The sequence below is a fragment of the Aulonocara stuartgranti genome (assembly GCF_965226115.1).
Source record: "Aulonocara stuartgranti genome assembly, chromosome: 19".
Lineage (NCBI taxonomy): Eukaryota > Metazoa > Chordata > Actinopteri > Cichliformes > Cichlidae > Aulonocara > Aulonocara stuartgranti.
In genome coordinates this window covers 1,504,839-1,529,948 of record NC_138955.1, presented here as the reverse complement: position 1 = coordinate 1,529,948, position 25,110 = coordinate 1,504,839, and the positions used below count along the sequence as shown (strand labels likewise).

The 25,110-nt window shown below is 40.2% G+C and overlaps 2 protein-coding genes across 2 annotated transcripts; both read left to right on the top strand.

The window, feature by feature from the left end:
- On the top strand, positions 1 to 8,785 carry pomt2 (protein-O-mannosyltransferase 2). The gene is made up of 21 exons (XM_082516555.1): positions 1 to 1,204; positions 1,280 to 1,364; positions 1,450 to 1,554; positions 2,326 to 2,434; positions 2,655 to 2,763; positions 2,882 to 3,041; positions 3,137 to 3,243; positions 3,327 to 3,409; positions 5,128 to 5,237; positions 5,342 to 5,408; positions 5,534 to 5,594; positions 5,693 to 5,771; positions 5,910 to 6,061; positions 6,148 to 6,239; positions 6,329 to 6,405; positions 6,495 to 6,566; positions 6,639 to 6,698; positions 6,779 to 6,884; positions 6,963 to 7,103; positions 7,371 to 7,482; positions 8,072 to 8,785. The coding sequence occupies exons 1-21, from the start codon at positions 912 to 914 to the stop codon at positions 8,175 to 8,177; spliced, it is 2,286 nt and encodes a 761-aa protein (XP_082372681.1). The 5' UTR covers positions 1 to 911; the 3' UTR covers positions 8,178 to 8,785.
- Positions 8,786 to 9,278: 493 nt separating this feature from the next.
- lin52 (lin-52 DREAM MuvB core complex component) lies at positions 9,279 to 21,437 on the top strand. Its single transcript, XM_082516354.1, has 6 exons — positions 9,279 to 9,378; positions 11,405 to 11,479; positions 11,565 to 11,602; positions 11,702 to 11,768; positions 11,957 to 12,040; positions 21,042 to 21,437. The coding sequence occupies exons 1-6, from the start codon at positions 9,360 to 9,362 to the stop codon at positions 21,095 to 21,097; spliced, it is 339 nt and encodes a 112-aa protein (XP_082372480.1). The 5' UTR covers positions 9,279 to 9,359; the 3' UTR covers positions 21,098 to 21,437.
- The last annotated feature ends 3,673 nt before the right edge of the window (positions 21,438 to 25,110 follow it).

Sequence of the window (25,110 nt, the reverse complement as noted above, 5' to 3'; positions counted from 1 at the left end):
AAACAATATTAACAAACAATATCTTAGAAAAATCTCAAAGAAAAATTCCTAACATGCCAACATGACCCTTTCAGGGATCCGTAGGTATCCCTACGGCATCCCAGAAGGATTTTGGGAGGAACTTACGTTTGAACAAGTGGTTAAAAAGTTAAGTCGTGGTGAAGGGAAAGTGGTGGTTTTTCGTTTTTTGAGAAGTACTGGTCTCATCATGAGGATCTGAGGGTTCAGGAGTGACGGACGGTTAACAGCCAGGAGATGGCAGTAATGCAACAGTTTTGGATGCAAGCTGCCGTTAAACTTGACTGAAGAAGAAGAAGAAGAAGAAGAAGAAGAAGGATTTTGGGAAATTTAGTTTATTCTTTCATCATCCATCGTCCACATAAATACGTGGATGTATTACACAGAAATACATCTCCTAGAAGCCAGCGTGTCTCAAACGTGTTTCATTGACTCGAGCTACAACCTCCCGTAAGGTGCCGGGCTCCTCCTAATGTAAAACCACTGATTAATTAAGCAGTAATTGTAGACTGTTAGCTCCTAGCTAATATCGTTCTAAATGTCGCCATTGGACCAGCGGCGTACTTAGCTAGAAAGTTAGAGAGGGGGGTTATTGAAGAAATTTGTCATTAAGTTGGGGGCAGTGTAACTGATATCATGTGTTGTAATTTGTTGAGTAGAGTAGGTGTGACGTTCACTGTCTGTATCGCCTGTTTTGACACACAGCTTTGAGAAGTGCTGCTAGCTGTTCAAACGTTTCTTCCTATTTATATCCGTGCTGAGTCTAGCTCCTCGCCCCCTGACAGCGCAGTTAGGTATCACCACATATCATATGGTTAGGTAGTATCACCCAAATACTGATTTACCTGGTGGGAAAGGGATCTAGTCGTTTGTATTACAGGATTATTTTCCTAATGGCAAAAGCAGAATGCACTCCAAAGTGGAACACCTTAGCACTACGGAACAGGAAAACATGCCCCACACCAGAAAAGAGCTTTCAGACCACATTCACTCCTGTGTCCAAGGACAAGAACAGTCAAACTGCTGGACACTTAGCAGGAGGTGACACACAGTCCTCAAACGGACCATCTGGTCAGTTTTTGGCTCGAGAAAGCATTGAGTCTCCAAGCAAAGTGCTGCTAATGCTGGTGGCAGGGCTGTCTTTTTCTACACGCCTCTACATGATAACTGAGCCCCCTCATGTGTGGTGAGTGACATTTACTCCATGAAGCAATGCTTACTTTGAGTCTTGTTTACAAGATGAGTGATTTGGGTCTTTCAGCTGGGATGAGACTCACTTTGGAAAAATGGGGAGCTACTACATCAACAGGACCTTCTTCTTTGATGTCCACCCTCCTCTTGGGAAGGTGAGATGGCAGAGTATGTCTTTGGTCTGTCTTCATGCAAGGCTCTTCAGTCCCGTACCTGTTGACCTTTGACACTCTGTTGCAGATGCTGATAGGGCTGGCTGGTTACATGAGTGGCTACGATGGCACCTTTCCTTTCATAAAGCCAGGAGATAAATATGAAAACCAAAACTACTGGGGGATGAGAGGGGTATGCTGCTTGTCACACTTGGAAAACTGCTTTTTGGGTCAAAACATGAATTGACCAAATATAAGAATTCCCTGTCTGACACTCTCTGATTTCCCTGATTAAAAAATCCTGGTTTATGATATGATTCTTAACAGTAAATCTGCTAAATTAAATTTTTATTGAATTGAATTGCAATTAGTTTGCATGTTAATACAAAAAAAGACTTTTTGTGCTGATCCCAGGGGCCTTTTCTGAAGTGCATTTTCTGCGTAATCACCAGTTAACCTAACCCCACAAACTGTATCTTTCTGGATTGTGGGAGGAAGCCAAAGTACCTGGAAAACATGCAAACTCCACTCAGAAAGGTCCCAGTAGGATGGTCGATTTGAACCCAACGTTCTTTCTGTGAGGTATTGCTAACCACCATACTAAATGTATGCTCTTTTTCATAAAGTCTGTCAATTTCACAAGTATTGAAATGTACCCTCTGGGGCTGTGCTTATAAAGAAAAATGTAAATATTTAAAAAATTAGTTTGGGGAAAATGTATAATGCCCCTAACTTCATCACAAAATATGTATATTTTATATGCAAACTTAAAATATTAGAAAGCTCAAAATTGGTAGTTTCTTTATGAAGAAATGTCTCAGAGATTGTCAGACTGGAAGCATGTATGCAGTCGACATGGAATTTCCTAATTGATTGCCGATACAGTTTTAATAGACAAATGTAAGAAATACCTAAGAAATGAATTCAAGGTGCTGATTTGTTTGTTCTTCCTCCTTTCCTGCAGTTTTGCGCCACGCTGGGCTCCTTCCTCCCCATCTTTGCCTACCTTATAGTGCTGGAGCTGTCTAACTCCTGCACCGCTGCTATCATCGCTGCTACCTTGCTCATATTTGGTAAATCATCATTTAATTGTCTTATGATGAAAGTTGCTATGGATTTCTTACACATACGAACAGTATGTAAGCAGTGAAGAAATGACTACACTATGACTCTGACTCAGAGTGACTTAAAAATGATTTTCCATCCTGGTCATCGTCTTCCTTTTCAGCTGATACCTCCTTTGATTACTGTGTATGTTGAGGTGAATCAATATGTTCAACACCTTTCTGACAGACACTGGCTGCATCACCATCTCCCAGTACATCCTGTTAGACCCTATACTCATGTTTTTCATCATGGCAGCAGTGCTGAGTATGGTGAAATTCAACCAGCAGAGATATAGGTAGGACACCAATAGAATCTGTTTGTCAAAGGTGAAAGGTTCACTATGGCCTGTTAATAATATTAACTACTTTCCTTCTTCCCTACTGAATCTTTTCTTTTCTTTCTTCTTTTTCCAGGTCCTTCAGTGCCTCCTGGTGGCTTTGGTTGGTACTTACTGGTATAAACCTTGCTGGGGCTTTGGGGGTAAAGTTTGTGGGTCTGTTTGTCATCATCCTGGTGGGACTGAACACAATCTGGGACCTATGGAGACTTCTGGGAGATATGAGTCTCTCGCTGGTAAACAGCAGGATATTACTAAGCTTACTGGTGCCGATATCGTCAGTGGTTATTGGAGGTTTGACCGCCCTTTTCCTCATGTTTCCTGGCACCAGGTGGACATTGCAAAGCACTTTCTTGCTCGGGCTTTTGCACTCATCCTGCTTCCCCTCATCCTCTATGTTACAATATTTGCTGTCCACTTTGTTGTGCTGAACAAAAGGTGAGAATGGGTGTTTAATAAGTACACATATGTTGACATTCACCGTATTATGTGAGTAATCATTATGGTTTTTTTCTTGCCAGTGGACCAGGAGATGGTTTCTTCAGTTCGGCCTTTCAGTCTCGTCTAATTGGGAACAACCTACACAATGCATCTATGCCTGAGTGTGAGTTGCAAACAGAGCTCTAAATAAAACCAAATGTCACTGCAGCTGTGTTTACTTAAACGCTACTCAGAAAGTGGAAAAAGAGGTCAAAGAGAAACGTAGACATTCCTCTAATATGATAGCCAGATGGGCTGAAAGGTTTGCTTACATTTTACTGTCCTGGGAAAGTTTTATAAGGATTTCACTATCAAGGGTTTAATCCCTTAAGCGGTTGGTGCAAGGACCACTTGTTACTTTTCAAAACATTTCAATAGACACTCTGAATAAATGTAATTATTTTACTTGTTTCCATGATGTAACACCTTGACATCAACTGTTGCTGATAAATGGGAAATCTATCGTTAATTCAGCAATTGTTAATAGTTATTTACCGTAAATGTCAAATGATATATTGATTACTAATCATTATTTACTAATTGTTTGATCATTTGTTTGTAGAACGCAGTCCGAGTCTTTATTACAAAGTCGAAGCCGTTGCAATACTACATTGCATCACACAAATTTATGTTTGTGATATTTGCGGTGGCATAAATCACAGAAGACTTGGAGACAGCAATTTGGGTTCTGTTTCGCTCACTGATAAGTTCTGTTTTCATTTTGTGCTTTCCTCTAACTGTATGGTTTGGTTTCAGGAAAGGCTGTGGGAAGACAGATCGGTCTCATTCTCAGGATCAGTGCAAAAGCAAACCTAACAGCTTTGACTAAATGCATTTCTTAAGGACATGACTTTTAGATGCTGTTGATCTCCTACAGTTAGTTTTTAGACCTGGCATTTCTTCTTTTGTCCTCCACTTGTCCAGTTTCCTCAATTATTTTTACGGCACACTTCACATGATGTATGCCAGGTTTTCCACTTTTACTTTGGGAATCACCTTGGTGCAATAATTTTGTGCCTGTCAAACTGTGTTATCTTTGCTAAATAAATGGAAACAAATGGCATGTTATTGTACCAGAGTTCTACTAACAGTGTGCCTAAAGAAACAATTTAAAATTGATTCTTAAGTGGCTTAACAGACAAAAAATATTGCTGTGATCAGAGACGAGGACTGGACTGAAACTGAGTGAAAAAGCAGCCGATGTCCAAAGAAAGACTTTTAGAAGAGCACTTTTAAAATAAGGAACTGCATTGCAACAAAGTCTTGCTCCTTCGAAGCAAAATATAAAGAAATATGTTCTGTAAGATTACAGATTGGGGCGACCGTGGCTCAGGGGGTTGGGAATCGCATCTGTAACCGGAAGGTCGCCGGTTCGATCCCTGGGCTCTCTGTCCTGGCCGTTGTGTCCTTGGGCAAGACACTTTACCCTACTTGCCTACTGGTGTTGGCCAGAGGGGCCAATGGCGCGATATGGCAGCCTCGCTTCTGTCAGTCTGCCCCAGGGCAGCTGTGGCTACAACTGTAGCTGCCTCCACCAGTGTGTGAATGTGAGAGTGAATGAATAGTGGTATTGTAAAGCGCTTTGGGTGCCTTGAAAAGCGCTATATAAATCCAATCCATTATTATTATTATTATTATAATATAAATATTATTAAATGCAAATTAATTGTTTAACAGTAAAATAATTGGACTTTATTAAGTCTCTTAGCTATTTAAAATTTTTTTGATTGTGTGCATTATGTGGTTATGTGAGACATAACAAAAAAAAGTTTAATTTAATTTATTAATTTACATTTTCTGACGATGGTAGTGATCCTATGATTTGTTGATTTTCTCATGCAGACCTGGCATTTGGCTCTACCGTTACGATAAAAAACCTCCGTATTGCTGGAGGTTATTTGCACTCTCATTGGCACTTATACCCAGAAGGAGTTGGCGCAAGGCAGCAGCAGGTCAGGCTACTTGTTGAAAACTGAAATATTTTATATATTTATATTTGTAGTTTCTTTGTTTTTTTTTAACTTTAAATGTTTTCTTATAATTTCTTTGCTTACAGGTGACAGCCTACCTCCATAAGGACTACAACAACTTGTGGGTGGTTCACAGACAACAAGATAATAATTGTGAGGAACTGACGTTGATATATTTAACAATGTTGCCAAATACAATGTTAAAATCCAGCTGGGATAAAGAGTTGTTGTTTTATTGTTCATATCTATTGTTTTGGGGTTTTGTATTTTTTAATAAGCTCAATCTGGCAACCCTGATCTTGTTCGCCATGGTGATATCGTTCGACTGGAGCATAAAGAGTAAGTATTATGAGTGACAAGAAAAATGCACATTTTATTTAAAGTGATTCAGTCTCAGTTCTATCCCAAATCTCTTTGTGTGTGTGTTTTTCTTTCAGGACAACTCGTAACCTTCACAGTCACCTCCATGAGGCGCCTCTGACCAAGAAGCACTTCCAGGTTACAGGTTATGGCATTGTAAGGAAGGCTTTAACATAACATCTGCACTAAAAATACAGATTCAGTTGGACTCGACAGATTTATTGCATATTCTGTTTTGGGGTTTTATGGGTGTTCTGTACCCCAACACTAAAATTATTTTTGGTCTGTTCTTAGAATGGCACAGGGGACGCCAATGACCTGTGGCAGGTGGAGGTGTGCGGAGGTCGGAAGGGTGACCCAGTAAAGGTGCTGCGCAGCAAAGTTCGCTTTCTACATCGAGCTACCGGCTGTGTGCTTTACTCCTCTGGCAAAACTCTTCCAAAGTGGTAAAACGAGCATACTTTTAAATTTGAGATGACTTTGTACACAACCGATTTGTACACAACGCACTACAAGTGTTGTTTCTGTTTAGGGGCTGGGAACAAATAGAGGTGACCTGTAGTCCCTACTTGAAGGAGACCCCAAGCTCTCAGTGGAACATTGAGGACCATATTAATCCAAAATGTATGATTAATTCATTCATTCCTATTTTGTGTTTGCACTTCTTGATGTCAGACAGCAGCTAACATGTTGTGTATTGTGTGTTCTGGCAGTACCCAACATTAGTCTGTCTGTGCTGAAGCCCAATTTTCTGGAAATCTTACTGGAGTCCCATATTGTTATGTTTAGAGTAAGTAATAATAAGAGAATAAATAAGCTCATCTGCTTTAAAAGAAAGTGCATCTTCATTTCTTTTCATTTTATTTTATTGTCTTTTAGGGAAATAGTGGCTTAAAACCCAAAGACAATGAGATGAATTCCAAACCTTGGCACTGGCCAATCAACTACCAGGTGCTTTAAATATAAATAAATAAAATTATTTTTTTAATATCTTTTAACTTCATGTAATTTCTTTCCGTGAAGGGCTTGAGGTTTTCAGGAGTAAATGCGACAGAGTACCGCGTTTACCTGCTGGGGAACCCTGTAAGTTTGTTTTTAAGTTTTATGCTTACAATCTCATTTAACCAGCAGATCAGTGTCCTCATGGTGAAAATGGTTTTCAGGTGGTGTGGTGGATAAATCTGGCCAGTTTGGGGTTGTATCTCACCATGGTGGCGGTGGCTTCCATAGCCACCCAAAGAGGTTTTTCATTGGGCCAACAAAGAATAGGTATGGTAAATAATGGTGCCTTAACAGTATGTGTTTGCATCGTGACTTTAAGTAAAGCGTTATTGTCCTGTGATTCAGAGCATTCTCTTGTGCTTGTGAGAGGAGGTGGACTGCTGATGCTCGGTTGGCTCCTGCATTATGCACCTTTTTTTACCATGGGTCGTATCCTCTACTTTCACCACTACTTCCCTGCAATGCTCTTCAGCAGCATGTTAACAGGTACCAAACTGTGCTGGATTTCTGTATTCCAACTATAACGTGTAGAGGGGAGTGCAGGGGTACAGAAGTGAAGTAGAAGCCACACATAAGAACCTTTTTTCAGCAGGTTTGGTGGGTGAAAGTGTCGCCAATACTTCACTTACAGCTTACTTCACTTAATGGCTTGCATTAGAGTCGACAGTGTTTAGGACACAGTTATCTCAGTTTTGCATACTTGACAGACAGTTTTTGCAATTTTGGTTAAATAATTGTATTTTTTTCCTCCAGGACTGACGTTAGACATCCTTTTCAGAAGTGCTGACCTTCTACTCCACCCACCTTATTCCTATTGGTTCCAGCGAGCTGGGCAGCTGCTGCTTCTGTTTAGTATTCTTTACAGGTGAGCTGAGTACTATGAAGAATCAGCTTGTTCTTAACACTGTCAGAAACAGCCTATCATTACTGTGAGGTATCTGCTACATAATGTAGTTCCTTATGATAGTCCAACTATTGTTTTATACTTTGATTGATGCTCTTGATGGTCCTAATGGTTTAATTAGCCATGAAGTTCTTGTAGCAGACTCTGTTTGCTGTGGATGAAAAGATTATGAATTATTAAAGGATTGTTATTGTTTTGTTGAGAGTTAATGACAAGATTAATACCTACAGCCCATCATGATTGATAAATCATTTAAGTTAAAGGAAGCAGGTGCTCTTAATATGCTATATATTGTCATGTATATCATGTAGATTTAATACAGTTTTCAAGTTTGGATGGACTATCATACAGATATTCTAATTGGATTACAACCTTCTCATCTGGCTCTCAGAAAGAAGCTTCTCTGCTAATTCTTACTAAATATTAAAAGAATAATTACACTGAACTTCTTGCTGCTGTGACTTTAGATCTCATAGCCCATTTTAGCACAAGAATGGAAGTATTTCATCTACTTAGTGTAACTGACTTTGATCCATTCACTGTCTGTCAGTTTCTACCTGTTTCATCCGCTGTCCTATGGCATGACGGGTCCACTAGCACACGAGCCGGGCAGCGCCATGGCTGATCTGAAGTGGATGGACTCCTGGGAGTTCTAGTCTGCTTTGCAGGAAGATGACACTAATGATGTGACTTGCACCTGTTCTGAGTATAAGGGACTTAAAACTGACAGAGTAGTGTTTGCACAAAGAAGTGATTCTTAAAAGGTACTGACTGAAATTCTACGTGTCTTAGTATTTGTGTCACAGCATTTGCACCTGACGTTGTCTATCATGCATGAAGAATGCTTGTTAAGGCAGACCTAACTCAATGCAATGTGAAAGCCCGATTGTGGTGTAAGTGGGAATCTTAACTTTGTCTCTGAGAGGCCTTAACTAACATCACAACTTCTGTTCCTAGATTTAACGTGTACTGTAATTAAAAACAATAAGCTAAAGTGCCTGAAAGGAAAAAGTTTTTAAAAAGTAAGTTTTAAAGGTTTAAATGCTACATCTCCCTGATTTTCGTTTTTAAATTTTGTACAGTTAGAAACTATTAGACTGTATTTTGATTAGGGATTTTCTGATTTTACTCATTACTTAGTATTTTGGTACTGTATTTAGCCATTAGTGCTGTGTGTTACACACTATTTTTATACTATGTAAGACTATTACCGACTCTGTTTACATTTTAATGTGATCAATAAACAGTGATACTGCATTCTGTATCTATACATGTAAAGTTTTCTACATTTTTGAAGTTGAAGGAAACCTTTAAATTGTTTTTATGTTCTGTACAATAACATGAAGCATGTCTTTACTAGACATGGTATTTTCAGTGTTGATAATTAAAATATGATTGACTACTTGAGATATCCCCAAAAGCTCAGAAATGTTTAGAAATCTGATAAAAGTCATAGAGTTCAAAAGATCATTCCAGTAATATCCATGTAAAAACATAAAAAGTAACACTGCAACAGCTTGATATTGGTCCCCTTGAAAATAATTACATATAATATAATACATTGCTTTGGTTGCAGGTGTATAAACATATTCCTGTGCTCCCAAAGTTATATTGTTAGTTTAAATGTAGGAACCGAAGTCACCCCGACCCAAATATAACCGTCAGTTACTTAATGTTCGTTGTATTTTTTTCTGACTTGAACTTAATGCTGGATATAACAATAAACCGGCGGGCCGCCTGGTGGCGTGTTTCTGAAGTACACCACATACACTCGTCAACTGTCAGAGCTGCTGCTGCCGCTGCCATTGGCTGTCGTTTATCACGTGATTATTGTGAAGATGGCGTCTCCAAATGGAGGTAAATTCTAATTCTTTACCCTGCGACGCTGTGTATAAAATGTAAAATTGAGATCTTTAAGCACATTAAACCGTTAAGAACTATAATCCTGTTTTATTTGAAGACCCACAGACGACAGAATACGCATGTTAGTGCCGTATTTTTGCTGTTTGGACATGTTTTTCCGTTGGCTAAAGCCCTCACTAGCCCCGGTGTTCGGTCCAGTAAATGGGGAAGAAGAGCGGGTAGCAAGCTTGAATTCTTTCGTGTAGTCTGACTCGCAGAGCTGAAGCTGTGCATCCTGCTAGCTAAAATATTAGCTGTTAGTTACTGCTGTACTACTAACAGGTTAAATCATCCCTCCTTAGACCAGTTTCATAACAAGTGTAGTGTTTTTGTTTTGGTTGTATTGCTTTCTTCTTCTTTTTTTTCCCAACGTTTTTTTTCTGTGTTGTACATCTCGTTATTCTTATTACTGGAAGCTGTGTACTTGAAATTGATCATCTTGTATGTTTAACAGTAAAGCACCGTGTGTTTTACAGATGACTGTAGACACTCACTGTTGTACCTCTCTCGTGATTTCATCCATACAAATTGAGAGTAATTTGACCCAAAATTTAACATTGCAATCCATCCAATCTAGTCTTTGTGTAATTTGACATACTTTGACATTTTCCTCAGATGCACATTGCATTCTGTAAATATGCCAGGTTTGGGGGTAATAGCTCTTTGGGTTCCTTGATGTGCGAAATGCTATTTTATATTTTCAGTCCGTGTTATATTTGTCATTTCTTTGTAGATTCAACTGAAGAAATTAGAGAAAATTATGTTTTGCAATTGGCTGCTAGTAACAAAGTGCCTAATACCTCTTGAGTTTAGTGCTTTTGTATGCTTGAATGAATTCATAAATCAGTGTTAAGTGGTTTGACAAACAATCCTCTGAAAATGGTCAGCTATTAATCATAAGGTGGAAAATAAGGGGAAAAGTAACAAATGGCCAAAGAAAAACTACTAGCCAACACTGGTCAAAGTCTGGCTCAGTGGAAGGAAAATGCAAAGAAATGATGGGTGGCTCAAGACTTTTGCACTGTACTGTACATGACATTAAACATGGAAGAAGATGCCCAAGGCTGTTAAAATAAGGTGTTATCACACAATTTGCCCAACAGATTGGCTCTGACCCAATTTTCTGCCTGTATTGTCACTACTGTGTGCAGGTCATGTTACTGCTGAGCAGATAATGGTGCACAGTCAATCAGTGTTTGTGAAAGTTTGTGAAATACATTGTTGGAAAGCTGGTAAACAGCCCAGCATTTTCCACTTTTTATATAATTGTGACATGCTGTAAGTATACATAGACAACTTAATTCTATGTTAATTCTTAAGGCTATTACATCCCTGTAATTTCACTGAAACACCATTCTTGCTAAACATAGATCCTTATCTGTTATTTTTTAATGGAGCGCCTTGTGACTTATCAGTCCAAAATAAGGTTTAGTGACTGTGAGTACCATAGAATCTGATATAGATGGGACCATTGTTATTCTATAATCAAAATAGAATTGTTTTTAATTATATGATAAAGGTGATTATTAAACACAGCTATGTATTGATTTTAGGAGACCCATGTTTTTCTGAACAAGTGAACCCGAATCATGCTGACAAAATTCCCTCCTCATAACAGAGACACTTAAACCCTGCTGGCTACAGTTTAACAAGTATCTAAAAACCACTTATTCAGGATTATTCAGTGTTGCAGGGAGAATGGACCCTATCACAACTGTCACTGGGTGAAAGATTTTTTTTTTTTATAAAGATGTTTTTACTCTGTAAAAATCCATCCATCTATTTAGTGCCTAGCTCGTCAGATGCCTGAGGTGGCTCCTTCTGATGCAGAGGAATATTAGCTCTAAGAAAACGCTGAAGCATCATTTTGCCACTTGCATCCACAATGTCATTCTTGTATTCGTTGCCCACAGTTCGTCCCTCGTGGTTACAGTAGGAACATAAATCTACTGGCTCTAATTTGTTTTCTTTGTCTTGATAGGTGATGATTTTGAGTCGTCATTGCTGAGTTTTGAGAAGTTGGATAGAGCGTCACCAGACTTGTGGCCAGAGCAGTGTAAGTTTATCTCCTGCTCCTATGTGACTGGTTACCGTAGCTTTTATTATGCATAAACTTTATTATTCTCTGATCTCTCATACAGTGCCTGGAGTCGCAGAATTTGCTGCATCTTGTAAAACTGTGAGTTAGATTTAATATGGCTGAGTTTGAGTTACACATTAGAAACATAAATAGGCTTGTCACACTTCATGATGTGTGATCTGTAACTCTTTATCACAGCCCATCTGCAATTCACCTCCAAAATGGATGTCAGATCTGGAGAGTGAGGATATTGAAATGTTGAAAGGTTGGTCCAAATAGCTAAAATTATGGGGTTTTTTCCAGACAGATTTTTCAATTTACTTGTTACAGTTGGTGTTAAACAGAAAGACTGGTGGACAGAAGCAGACTTAATATATAATCCTGTCAAAATGGTTAACATTTTGCTGAAGTTAGGTTAGCGCTTTTATTATGGGTCTTGTTATCCTTCTGTAGAGCTGGGTAGCCTGACCACAGCCAACCTGATGGAGAAGGTCAAAGGACTTCAGAATCTAGCATACCAACTGGGCTTAGAGGAGTGTAAGTACACAAACAGCACACACATGCCAGTGTACAGATAATCCAGCCTTTATACCTTTAAAATCACTGAGAGTGCGAAAAGGATGTGGTCACATGTTACCACTAGATGGTGCTCATAGGCCTCTCTTGGGTTTTGCTTCTCTGTCTGGAAGAAGTAACTTCCCAGCATCTTTAAGAATCATAACACTGAGAAATCCTAATAGATTTAAGTTCACGTGGGCCTGTATGCTTTTGTCCAAAGACAGAAAAAAAAATGAAAATGTAACTTCAACTCCCAAAGCTTGTGTCTAACAGCAAGCATGTTGACCTCAACGCCTTAAATACCGTATTTAGGGTAATATTGGTAAACTTGAATGGTAAGAAAGAAAAGTATGCCCAGAGGAGACAAATGCCTAAGCATTTGATGGATGCAAAATCTATTTTTAATCCATTCCCCCAGTGCCACCATTGTCATAATCCTTGTGGAGTGTGGATTAGAGAGATGTAGCTAAGTGCTCATATTTCCCGAAGAGAAAAATCGGTTTTAATTTTTCCAGTTTAGAAGCATGCAAGTGGTGAAAAACTGTGATATACCCCTGTCATGGCAATACAACCTTAGCATTTTTTTATGTTTACAAATATACATGGAAAGTTTGCTAACTCAATTAAATTACCACCTAAGGGCAAAATGGTCAGATTTTGGCTCAATTACACTAGAAGTGCAGTACTTTGTAAGAGTCAATAAAGACAATCTGAGCCAAATAATGCAAAAAATAATATGGATAGGCTTTGATAAAAATTTGAAAGCAGCACATGTTCAACTGTCTAACAATGTGAGATTTTTAGATGGTTGAGTGATTTTAATGGCAAAGATTTGCTACAATGCTCTCATCTACAAATGTCTGTCGGTACATAAATATTAACAGGGTGCCTGTGCTTTAGTTGCATAAGCCATAACTTTAAAATCTATTTAGTTGAAAAATGTCTGATCTCCCAGCCTTTGCCTAAACCAGGAGAAGCATGTAATCTGGCTGGTATAAAGATGTTAGCTGTCATAGGTGCAGGACTGCAGGCTTTGCAATCATGTCATGTACCCCGGGATGACGGGACGCAATGACGGTTATTATTGGTGTCAGAGCAGCCCTGTAATCGGTGCCTGTTTAATGCTCTCTGGTTTAATTTTCTCCTTTTCCGGGCTGTCAGGGGAGGCCTTGTAAATCTCAGCTACTTTTTCATCATGTTTGTGCACTCTTCAGTACCCGTAAACATACTCCGCAGAGGCATGGCAGAGCGAGGGCAGAGGACAGGATTTACTGCCCTCCCCCCTTCAACATGTGGACCATTAAAGTTGGAGCTGGTTAATGGCAGAGCACAATCAAGTAGTGAAAACCCGCCCACCATACTGCAGTGAGAAAGGAGATTTGAACCAGAAATGTCCCTTTTCCTAGAATGTGCTTAAGCAGAATTAGTGTAGGTTTTTGCTTTTTCTAATATTTGTACATATGTATGTAACATGGATATGAGGGGGATAAGGACACAGCCTCCTCCCACAAGCAACCCTAAAAAAGGGCTGTGTGATGCTGGCCCAGTTAGTCCCAGAGGGTTTGGCGCGTGCCTATTCCTCAGGCCCCATCTGTTACTCCGCCCCATGATGAATACCCCTGTCGTGGGCCACTGAGCGTGGGCATCAAGCCTGTGGTCTCTAGGGAAAGCTGAGGACTCTGATAAGTGCTGTTATTGGAGGTAATTGAAAGCTGAGTGTTCCTTTGGGATGCACTGAAGGGCCTCAGCTACTGACACGACTGGTAACACGGCTGCTGGAGCTGGTGGGATTTTGCACTCTCACACTTGTGGCCTCAACTGACTGCCATTTAACATGTCTTCCCTAGAATGTGTCATTAGTTGTTGTTATTGAAGATTCATATTACACAGAACAACAGAAAATTTGTTGTTGTTGTGGTTGTTGAGTGTTTTCATGAACTTATAACAGTGACATCAGATGTTTCTCAGCAGTGGTTACTATAATATATTCAGAACATGCACCCTTTTAAAGTTTTAAAGTTAACCCTAAATATATTTTCCTCCCTCAAAATTTTGCCAGGCGCTAGAACTAATCAAAATAATTTTGTCATCTCCACATTGTTATAAAAATTGTAAGGAAAAATATCACTTATAATTCGATTCCAAAAAAAGAAAAACGACACGACTCGTTGCCTTCTGGGTGTGCAATCATATGTCGTGGCTTCTGTTGCACCCTGCGTTACCTCTCTCCTGCCATGATGCCACCCAGCACATACCCCGGCCAACTCTGTTGCATCTTCTTGTGTGAAGGTGAGACTGAAGGTCACCCTGCTTTGACAGCTCCTAATGGGGCTTCATCCACCACCACCTCCTCCACACCCTTAGGATCAATCTCCGGCCTATTAGAAGCATGCCGCTGCTGAATATGATTGCATTCACTGGGCCCCACTAGTGCTAATGTGCCTCCATCAATCCATCAGGGCGGGCTGACCGCAGGGCGGGTGGTTATGAAGTACCTCAGCTGACAACAGCTGAATGAGGAACAGAGGATACCTCCCCACCACCGCTACCACTCTTCCTCCTCCTCCTAACCTCTGCTAGTTCCCTGTGCTAGCCTTTTTACCTGTCCCCTGCTTTTCTTTGGTCTCATAGTTAGAATGAATGGCAGCGTTGTGGTGCATCTCATTCACAGTGGCACCTCATGTGTGCTGAAAGTAAAATAAGCATCTAGGATGGTTCAATTCTTACCTTCTTAATCATCTTAAGCACTTAGTACCTGTAGGCTTTCTGTTATTAGCTTTCTGAAATTGGCTCCCGCACAGGCATTGCTAAAATATGGATGGGTTTTATTTCATAACTAGCACTAATAATTATACACGTCATCATTCATCATCTTGAAAACTCTTAAGTAGTTCAACAGACATATTGCAAAAGGCTGACATGAGCATCTCCTTCCATGGTAAGCATGTTGCAGCTGTATCTGACAGAGCTTCGTCATATCTTATACAAGAATCAGTGTTGGGGCTGTGTGAGAGAGGCAGAGCTAACACACAAACACACATACTCACTGCTCCTCAGTGCTGCCTGCCTGCTGCTGCCTCCCTGAGCAGATCGGAAATGACACCTCATTTCCATAAAGGCATTAGGAATTCATTGGATTTTCTTTCCCAGCTAATCATAGTGCGGGTGTAAAACCTTTTAGGCTTTTTAATGAATGATTTTTGACTGATTGCCTATTAATAAGGACACCTCTTGAACAGGCATAGGCTGGGGCAGGGGTTGGGAGGTGCAGATGTGTTTGTTTTGGTGTGTGTGTGTGTGTGTGTGTGTGTGTGTGTGTGTGTGTGTGTGTGTGTGTGTGTGTGTGTGTCAGCCAGGCGAAAATGCATTGGAGGTGGAGGAGGAGGAGGGGTGGGCCTCTCTCGGTTGGGACATAAAGAGGAACCAGTGGCTCCCCTGGGAAATCACAGCTCGTGTCTGCATCTTAAATATCCCTGTGAAGTATCAATAAGTGGGTAATTGAATTTTGAACACAAACATGAGCGTCAGGTGTATGTGTAGCAAGGCGGGGGTGTTCAGCGGGTGCGTTGGATGAATATGTGTGCCTCCAAGTCCTTCCATGCTTGAGTGTTTGTGTGTGTCATTTCCTCTGTCTCTCCCTCATCCCTGGGGACAAGGGCAGTGAAAGTGGATGTTAAATCCATTAAATAAAGCTTACACCCCGTAATAGCTGAGCACCTCTCGGCGATGGTCATTGAGGGTCAGATAAGTCCTCTTAACGCTTAATGAAAGTGAATCGGGTCCGTCAGACTTGGGGTCTGCGACTTCAGTTAACCCAGGTGGTCATCGGTCCTGGCTTCTAACAGGCATCCGGGAGCTCACTGGGAGCATGTCATTTGGGTGGTGGTGGGGGGGATTTGGGTTGGGCAAAGTGATGATTACTCTCATTTTATACACAGGAGATTGGTAGGAGGGGGGCTGTTACAATGGCACGCAGATCACTTGTTGTAAATGAGAGGAAAGTGAGATGTTACACCACTGCGTTTCCTCTGCATTTTCCTTTCGTCCACATGGGATTTGGCAAGTGAGGATGATTTACCAGTGTGGAGCAGAAAATTGCAGCAACATTTGGGTTGCAACAGTGCAGGCTCTGATACTTCAGAGGGCATATTTCCTGGCATACTTAGCCGCTTGCAGATATAGGTTAATCTCCATTGTTTCAGTGGACCAAATCAGAGCCAAAATCCACATCCAGAGGGTATGGGGCTGATAAGGTACAATTTCTTATTATTTTTTTTAAATTTGCAAATCAAGCCAAGGGGAATGTTTAATTTAGGTAAAATTGACATATATTGTATGTTGTGGCTGTGTTTGATAACCTACCATAACATATGATGATGGAATCTGTGGCCATTAGGGCTAAATGATAATTAGATGGTAACAAATCAACAGGACAAGGCGATGGCCTGCAGAATCCATGAGGTGCCATTTAGTATGGATGGTAGTCGTAACAAGATGCTGATTAACTTAGTGCAAAATTAGTGATTGACCTTTCTAATCAACTAAACAAATCTCTAAGTCTCCCTAATCAGTATTGATCTGATCTCTTCGGGTGTATGACAAAGCCTGTGTGTATGTGTTTGTGTGCGTTGGTCAGCAAGCTTTTGAGTGAGTCAGGTTTTCTGTAGTAATGCTCTTTTGTTTATTTTCCAAAAATGAACAGCTATTGGAGTCTCTTTTGATCAGTCATAGAAAATCTCGAAAAGACAGATCCAGCAAAATAAACATTGTAATTAAGATCAACCACTTATTGTTACATTTTATCTGAGATACATAATTTCGTCTGAGTGTGTTTACAGTATATGGCAATCTATGTGTGATTTTTGGGTTGTGAGGGTACCACTTTGGTCCGTCTATACTTTGTAAACATGGATGCTGGGCTCAAATCCAAAATGAGTTACAGGGAAAAGAGAACATGGATACGAAGTAGAAAACACTGGCTGTATCCCAATTCAGGGTCTGCAGCCTTAACGGCCCACAAGGGCCGCGTACTTAAAGACCGCTAAGGCCGGAAGTGCGAGGCTTGTGAAATGGGACGCTCTAGCCTCCGTTGCGCTGCCCAGGTTGCCTAGCAACCATGATACTAACAGCTGGAAACGTGTCATACAGCTGTGTTTGACAGAAATGAAGGACAAAATCTTTTGTTCATTTGTTTGTTCCTACATGAGCTTTGATCATTCTCTGTGAGATTAAGCTCAGCTATTGAACGGCGTATATTTTAAAGTAAAGGCTGTAAAACCAAGTTAGTACAAACGTCACTAACGTCACATAACTTTGCAGACATGTGGCCAACAGGAATGTTTTAATGTTCTTCGTTATTAAACATTTGCACATAAATAAGTGACATAATATTCAGTACTTACTTAAAGTTTAAAGTTTACTCTTCGGGCGCCCCTCATCCGCCGTTTTTTTCCGGCAAAATTATCCACACCCAGCGCCGCGCTATGCATTCTGGGATACGTTGGGTCACGAAGTCTACACCGCCACGTCCTTAAAATTCAGGGAAATGAAGGACGCATTTGAGGGCCGCATTTCGAGCAGCCCTTGAATTGGGACAGCCTTCGTCGCGTCGCTGTGACATAATCGGCCTTAAAATGCGGCCTTTAAGGCTGCAGACCCTGAATTGGGACACAGCCATTGACGTGCAAATGCAGTCTGAATGGGAGAAGACAAAGGCTGTCTTCAAAATTTTATTTATGTCTAGTCTACTCAGTCCTGCAATAAAAAGTGTGATTATTGTGCACTAACTAGATAACCACTGCAGACAGCTGTTAACATATATCTTCCCTTGCAATAGTTTTTGTCTTGTCTTTCCCCTCAACCCCCAACCAGTCATGGCATCTGGCTGCTCTGTCCTGAACCTTGTTCTGATGGAGGTCTCTTCCTGTTAAAAGGGAGTTCTTCCTTCTCACTGTCACCAAGTGCTTGCTTATATCTGATTGTTGGAGTTTACTCTCTAATATTGTAATGTCATTACGTTCAGGTCACTCTTGTTGTATGTTGGCGCTAAAAAATAAAATTGAATTGAACTGTGTGACTGAGAGATTTTGTACTTTACTTGAATATATCATCACTCCACAAATAGGCATAATTTTTATTATCCCTGTTGCATGAACAGCAGAATGCTGCACCACATTTAAGGCCATAGACTCTACTACGTTGCTGTTTTTTCTGTACATTGTAGCTGTCATATCTCTGAGCATTTATAAAAATTCTGTACATGAGTATATTACAGAAGCATGCTGGAGGCTGCAGCTGTAACAGTGCTGTAAATTTTCAGTGGAATTGCAGAGTAACATTGCTGATGCAAAAGAGCCAAATCCTTTAAAATAATAGCAATAGTAGTAGTAGCTCTCTTGTTTTATACTGCAGATGCAAAAAGCTTCAACTAAAGTCTTAAAAATACTTTTAGAACTTGTTTTAATAGAGGATTTTTATGAAACTGCTTGGGCTACTGCATTGTTAAAACATATGAGGAGTGTTAAGCTGTTTGGAACCAAAAATAAGAGAAAAAACGACAGAGAAATAAAAAGAGAAAAAATACAGACAGTTTTTGTGGATATTCTCAGATTTTGTTAACTTTTTTCAAACATCATACTGGCTTTTGTTATCTTTTAGGTTAAGGTACTTTCAGTTTCAGCTGGACAGAGCCTGTGGTCTGTCTGCAGACAGTGACAGTATATTTAGTTACAGTTTGTTCTCGCTTTGCATTTTTTAAAAACTTTATCACTAACACACAGAGCCCCGCACGCTGCCAGCACTTCTCGTTTTATGAAAATAAATCCCACATTACTATTTCATAACTTTAATGTCTTTAATGTTATGATATTAGATATTTGAGTTTCTATCTGAGAAAGGGGAGGCTGAAGTGAACCGTAATTAATGAGACATTCAGCAGGGCGCGTAATCTCAGGAGAGGCACTGCTATCTTTGATCTGTTTTACAGGTTGAGCTCGTCACGGGTTGGAGAAATTGATAATAAGAAGGAGAGAAGCATTTCATGTTAAAAATGCAAATATTAACTGCTGCCCTTTTACCGTTCCTTCTGATGCTGCTTCAAATAATAGTGACACCATCTTTCTGCCAGTTTAAGGGTCATCCCAGTGTAATTGCTTTCCCTTGCCTAATTTTGATGGCTTCACTTCAATCTAAAGAATCCTATGCGTGGCCAGAGGTCCATTGATGACTCCGTTTAGGGTGATTTGAAGAGATGGAAAATTGGAAAATGAACCCATCCCATTCCAGTTAGCATCATCTTCAACCTAATGATGGACACCTCAAGGTGACATGGCCCCCACGCCCAGATGCACCATTATCATTCCACCCTGGGCAACTCATCTAAATTACTAACTGCCCTGGCTTTTTCATTAGCCACATTGGGCAGAGGAGGCGGGGCCCCTCTGCACCAGCACACGCAGACACCAAACAGGCGTTATGAAGGTGGGCGACTTTGTGCTTAAAGCCCATTTAAAATAAGTGCTGTCTGCTGCTCTGTCATCATTTATTTGTCTGATGTACAACATTTGTAACAGTAAAGAAGGCGATCTAAGCTTTGTGCTTTTTAAAATCTGTAGTTGAAGCAGAGAGGCTGATCGTCTTCTTATCTCGAGTAGAGTAATTACTGTACCAAGAAGGTGCCTCTGTGGGGTTTATGATGATGCTGCAGGAAACTGTCTGTAGTCTCTATATTCACACTCGGGTTTGTCTTTGATAGAAAAGCCTCAGCAATGATTGGTCTCCCAGAGAAAGCCATTTTAACAAAGGATCTTCAGCAGGGACGATTATGTTTCAAGACTCGGTGCCAAGATGCTGGCAAAACCTTGTTCACTGAATCCCACTTGAATACATTTCTTTATCTGGTGCTATAGTGACAGTAAGCGACTGTGTTGGTAGGGTTGGTCTTTTATTAGTGTGTGGATGTGATAAAATTGCTGTTCATTATACACATTTCAAATTAAATAGCTTACACTCTGTTATAATGGAAAATCTAAACGGTATGAAGACTCATCTCCTGTAGATACAATATAGAAGGATCGATTATGCTCTTTTCCACCTCTTTTTTTTTAAATTTTCACATTTTATTCTATTTTCAGAGTTGAAAATAATCCTCCTTACTGGGCTCTTCTCTTCTTTCCTCAATTCTCCCCTTCTTTCTGATTGGCCGCCCCTTAATAACATAACATTTTAATAGCAAGTGAGGCTGCTGCACTCACTGTGTATTATGTTTAAATTTCTTCTCATCTGAAGCATCAGCTTCCACAGAGTTAAATTATAAGAAAAAAGGGAAGAAAACCAACAGATTTAAAACAGTTGTATCCAGAGTTTTAACTAAACTAGCAACTCATAGTTTTTTAGGACAGTGTGCATCTTGTCTGAATAATGTAATATTTCTTGGGGAGGATGACCTGTCACAGCCCCGTACATTTATCAATGGGACCTCTAGGCTGGCAACTACTAAGTTCATTGCGCAACCCTAACAATGAAGCCTTCACTCACTCAATTATTCATCTTAATACTTGAATGAGTATTATGTTTCTGTTAGTGTCTGTCACTATTCATAACCTGTAATCATTTTTGCTTCTTAAATCACATACACATTAATACTTTTATACATGCATAGGTCTAAGTACCTGTACCTCACTACAGCGAGCCAACAATTTTGTAATCACAAGACTCTTTGGTAGTTACGTCTCAATTTTATGTTGATTTTCATGTCCTGGATGAACAGATGTTTGTATAAATTGCCTCCCGATGTGACACTGGAGATATTAAATACATGCTGTGCATTACTAACAAGCTTTTCTGAAGTTGTTAGAGCTGTAACCAAGTGTTGCACAAGACTGATTTGTTTCTGATTTTAACAACTTACTAAGAAGACTGTTGAAAGGTCTCTGACACTGTGCTGTAGTTTATCTAAAATATGTGTTTTCTTGTTTTCCAGCCAGAGAAATGACCAGAGGAAAGTTCCTAAACATCTTGGAGAAGCCCAAGAAGTGATTTATCTTTTTGTTTGGATTTCACAGTGATTGCAGTCGTTGCATTCACCAGTACGCTATGAACATGTTCAGACATTCACAGTCAAGTCAAGGACTGCATTCTGATTAAATAGAGCAAAATGCTCACTAACATTGCTGATGTCTTCTCATCAGACTCCTCTGTACAACTGCTGTTCTCTAAATAATCTTTTTCTTTTTTTTTTGAAAGTTGTTGCTTTTCTCTGGATTTCTCTCTGACTTGTAGATCTACCTTGATTAAATGTTCCCTAATTATTCATACTTTTGAACATGAAACTTTTTTTCAGTTTGTGAAATTATTTAATAAACTATTAAAATGAAAAGATCTTTGCTTTTTTTTTTTTTTTTAAGAATTTAAGTCTCCTGTGACTTGATTACGTTTGCAGCCAAAGGAGCCAACTGTAGTGATGCAAAAGTTTTTAGAGACTGTTCAACTTCTTTTAATTAGGGCAATAACTTCATGTCTCTGCCACTCCACAGAGTGCAGCACCTCTCTGCTGTGGACATGTAAGGAGCTCCGACGTGGGAGTACTTTCTCGGCTATCGGGGCATGTTTTCTTTTTAATGAGCATTGGAAGCAGGGTCTCCTACACAAAACATTGAGTAAAAATAATATTGCTCATTGTCATCGCCGTTAATAAGAGTTGACATAATTACTAGGACCATTTCTTTTCTAATTAGCACACTTCAACGTTGTCGGAGCTAGCGGTCGGGCAAAAAGAGAATCAGACAGGCATGCCGAATGGGAAACAAAAAGAAGTCCATCCGCCATAATTAGGTAAGACAATGCCTCGGACTGTTCTCGGCTGGAGATGTCGCAGGGGCTCTGGCCGCTCACTCCCAACAAGTTACACTTCTCCCCAGGCCGGTAATAAGCCCCCAGTCGTCTTTCCGATTCACACGGACAGAGGCCGCCATTGCCTCACTGGCTTCACCCCTCGTGACCTACACGGACCCTGGCTCACCCCTCCGAAAATATGTATTCATGCAGCACTTTGGCTTTGTCCGTGTTTCTTACTGAAGTGTCCTGGGACGCGCAGTCTGGCGAGCCGCTGACGCAAATCGTGGACAGAAAAGAAGCCCAGCCCGTCTTTATTTATGGCCTCAAGAAGCTGAAGGCCTGTGCACGCTTCTTAAGCTGGAGTTTGTCATTCGGGTGCTGAGAAACATTAGAAATAAAACCAGGGATCAAACTGAAGAATTATTTTTTAGATCTGATCCCACCAAGTGTCACCAATGACTTGTGACGCGGTGGCTTTATGAAGTTAAAACATTTACTGATAATTTGTAGATATTTTAAAGCCACAAAAAATAAACTGAGTGTTTCCAGTTTTATCGTCTCTATTCTCTTTTCGGAAGGCCTTCGTTTATTAATGCATTCAATAACTTTAAAGCGCATTACACTTCCTAGTTTGCTAAAAGGTGAAGTCCCTCTAGATATAAATATTAAAAACTACTTTCATATTATCTGTGAAAGCCCCCACACAAAAACGTGTAATAATGTTATATCAAAACAGGACAAGTTAATAGTTTGTGAGGGGATTGGTTGAAATCATGCAAATTCTATTCATATTAAAGTGCAGAAGCTTAGATTATGCATTCTTTTATTTATGCTCTACAGAGTGCATTTGACGATGTTGTGATTCTAATCGTAGGCTGTTGCAGAACTTATACACATTATAAAAAAGTGCATTATTTTAAAGTCAGTGTGTCTGCATTTCCCGCATTTATGCATTCAGTGCAACAACTGTGCCCATTTGAAGTGCCCCTGCCGTCTGTGGGACTGGCTGAATGTAGACACCTGTTGATGCTGACTGGCGAACATTGATCAGTCTGCTGAGCGCTGACGTGTTAAACGAGCTGACATCCTCAATATGGTGTACGCACTGTGGCTTCCTGTCACCCGTATAGCCTCAGTCCAGCCAAGCAGTCTCTTCGAGAAACGGGTCAGTCCCCGCAGAGCTGGTCATCCATATGGAGGGAGAAAAAAAAGAGAAACACTCCATCCATCCGCAGTGCGTTGCCCTGACCTCACGTAGCCTCTGTGCCCCGACAAACGTCAATCCGATGTGCCCCGAGTCCTTAAATTAGCTGTCAATTAGTGCAAATTAATCAACTCCTCGCCTAATTAAGCAATGCCGACGGGCAGCTACCAAACATGCCATTGTGGAGGAGCCATGAGAAAGCTGCGGGGCTTGCAAACTCTTTCAGTATACCGGGGGAGGAGGAGAGGGGAGTGCCCTGGAAGTGCTTTGGGAAAGCAGAGGCTTTTGGCTGAGCTTTAGTAGTCCCCCCCCCCCTCCCTGACTCGGCGCTACATGTGCGCTGTCATCAAGTTGCCTGCACCTTGTTTCAACACCGAGGATTCAAACTGATTGAGCACCCACACCTCTTGCATAAGACGTTTCTGTTTTGTTTTTTGAACAGTTTGACAACAGTCAGATTGGACACCTCAAAAGAAAGCCACAGGCAGTCCATGTGACTTATCCATTCACCAGTGTGTGTGTGTGTGTGTGTGTGTGTGTGTGTGTGTGTGTGTGTGTGTGTGTGTGTGTGTGTGTGTGTGTGACCTTCCCGTAAATACGCTGCATTGGCCTTTTTATTTTTAACATTTTAAATCTCACAGCTGTTTTAGCAGAGCCTCACCTTCTGCAGGCCACTCCTCTCTGAAAGCTGCTTTCATTTCCAAATGTTTGAGGACACGCAGCACGGAAGCACGAAGAGCGGGGGGAAGAAAAGAAATGATGTAGGGTGTGTGTGTATGTGCGTTCTCGGAGGGGGGGGGGGGGGGGGGGGGGGGGGGGTAAATAAACAAACTGAAAAAAACAATCAAATCCAACAGCTGTTTTCTTTTTAATCTACATGCGTTAGATCCTGCAGGTCTTTGATGGGCAACCTAATCTACACGAATGACTGAACTAAATCTCGAGCCTTATTAGTCATCCTCTCTTCTGCATGTAAATCCGCACGGACCAGTTTTCAGAGGAGATGGACTAATAAAAGTAAACACAAAGGAGGAACCATCCTACTACCGACAAAATCATGAGAAGAGAAGAAAAAAACGTATAGATTGCAACAGGAGTGATGATTGAGTGAGAGGGAGGGAACTAAGTTCCCTGTAGTTGCCATGTCCCTGTGACTCGCACTCTTCCTTGTTAATAAATGACTCGATCCCAGCGGGCCGATGTGCCATTAGCATATCCTAATAACATTGACTTCGTCATTAATAGAATTTCCACCAAATAGGGCCTAATTAGTTTCAACTGGCCAACCACTGATTGCAATAAATATTTTTTTCTCCTTCTTAATAGTCAAATTTTAAAGTCTTGATCAGCTGAGGCTCTGAGCTCCACCAGACTCTTCTTTCCATAACGGAGACCCACGCTTTCACCACCCACATGACTCATTCCCACAGGTTTTAATTAGAATGATATACCTGTGACGATGCTGATTTTACCACACAGATTGCTTTTTTGCATAATACTGGCACGTTTACCTCAGTAAAGAAAGTAAATGAAAAACATTTGCATCATCTCTGCACACAGCGGGCAAATCCCTGTCCTCTGTGCTTTCCAAATAAATGTATCATAAGTATTTTTTTTAAAAGAAAACTGTTAAATTATCCTTATAAGATTTTTTATTTTTAACATTTTGGTCCGCATCTTTAATAATAATAATAAAGATAAAGGTCATTAAAACCGTAACGCAAAGAAACATTTTTTCTTTTGTTGTGTTATTGCAATAAAATGAATGAAATTATTATGTTATAATTTATTATTATTATTATTATTATTATTATTATTATTATTATTATTATTATTATTATTATTATTATTATTATTATTATTATAATTATAAAACAAAAAAACATGCTGTGGGAGTTTCTTGTTAGTTTTGTATTATTTTGTGTGTTCGTTGCTCATATTCTGTTTAATTTCCCACATCCTCCAAGAAAAATCCCCCTGTGGTTTATAATCTGTGTAGTCTGCTGCTGCT

Excerpts from the sequence above, each read along its gene's own strand:
- pomt2 (XM_082516555.1), top strand. The coding sequence starts at position 912 with ATGGCAAAAGCAGAATGCACTCCAAAGTGGAACACCTTAGCACTACGG. Across the intron at positions 7,104-7,370 it reads CTTCAGCAGCATGTTAACAG|GACTGACGTTAGACATCCTT; the intron begins GTACCAAACTGT and ends TTTTTCCTCCAG. Across the intron at positions 7,483-8,071 it reads CTGTTTAGTATTCTTTACAG|TTTCTACCTGTTTCATCCGC; the intron begins GTGAGCTGAGTA and ends ACTGTCTGTCAG.
- lin52 (XM_082516354.1), top strand. Across the intron at positions 11,480-11,564 it reads AGACTTGTGGCCAGAGCAGT|TGCCTGGAGTCGCAGAATTT; the intron begins GTAAGTTTATCT and ends TCTCTCATACAG. Across the intron at positions 11,603-11,701 it reads TTGCTGCATCTTGTAAAACT|CCCATCTGCAATTCACCTCC; the intron begins GTGAGTTAGATT and ends TCTTTATCACAG.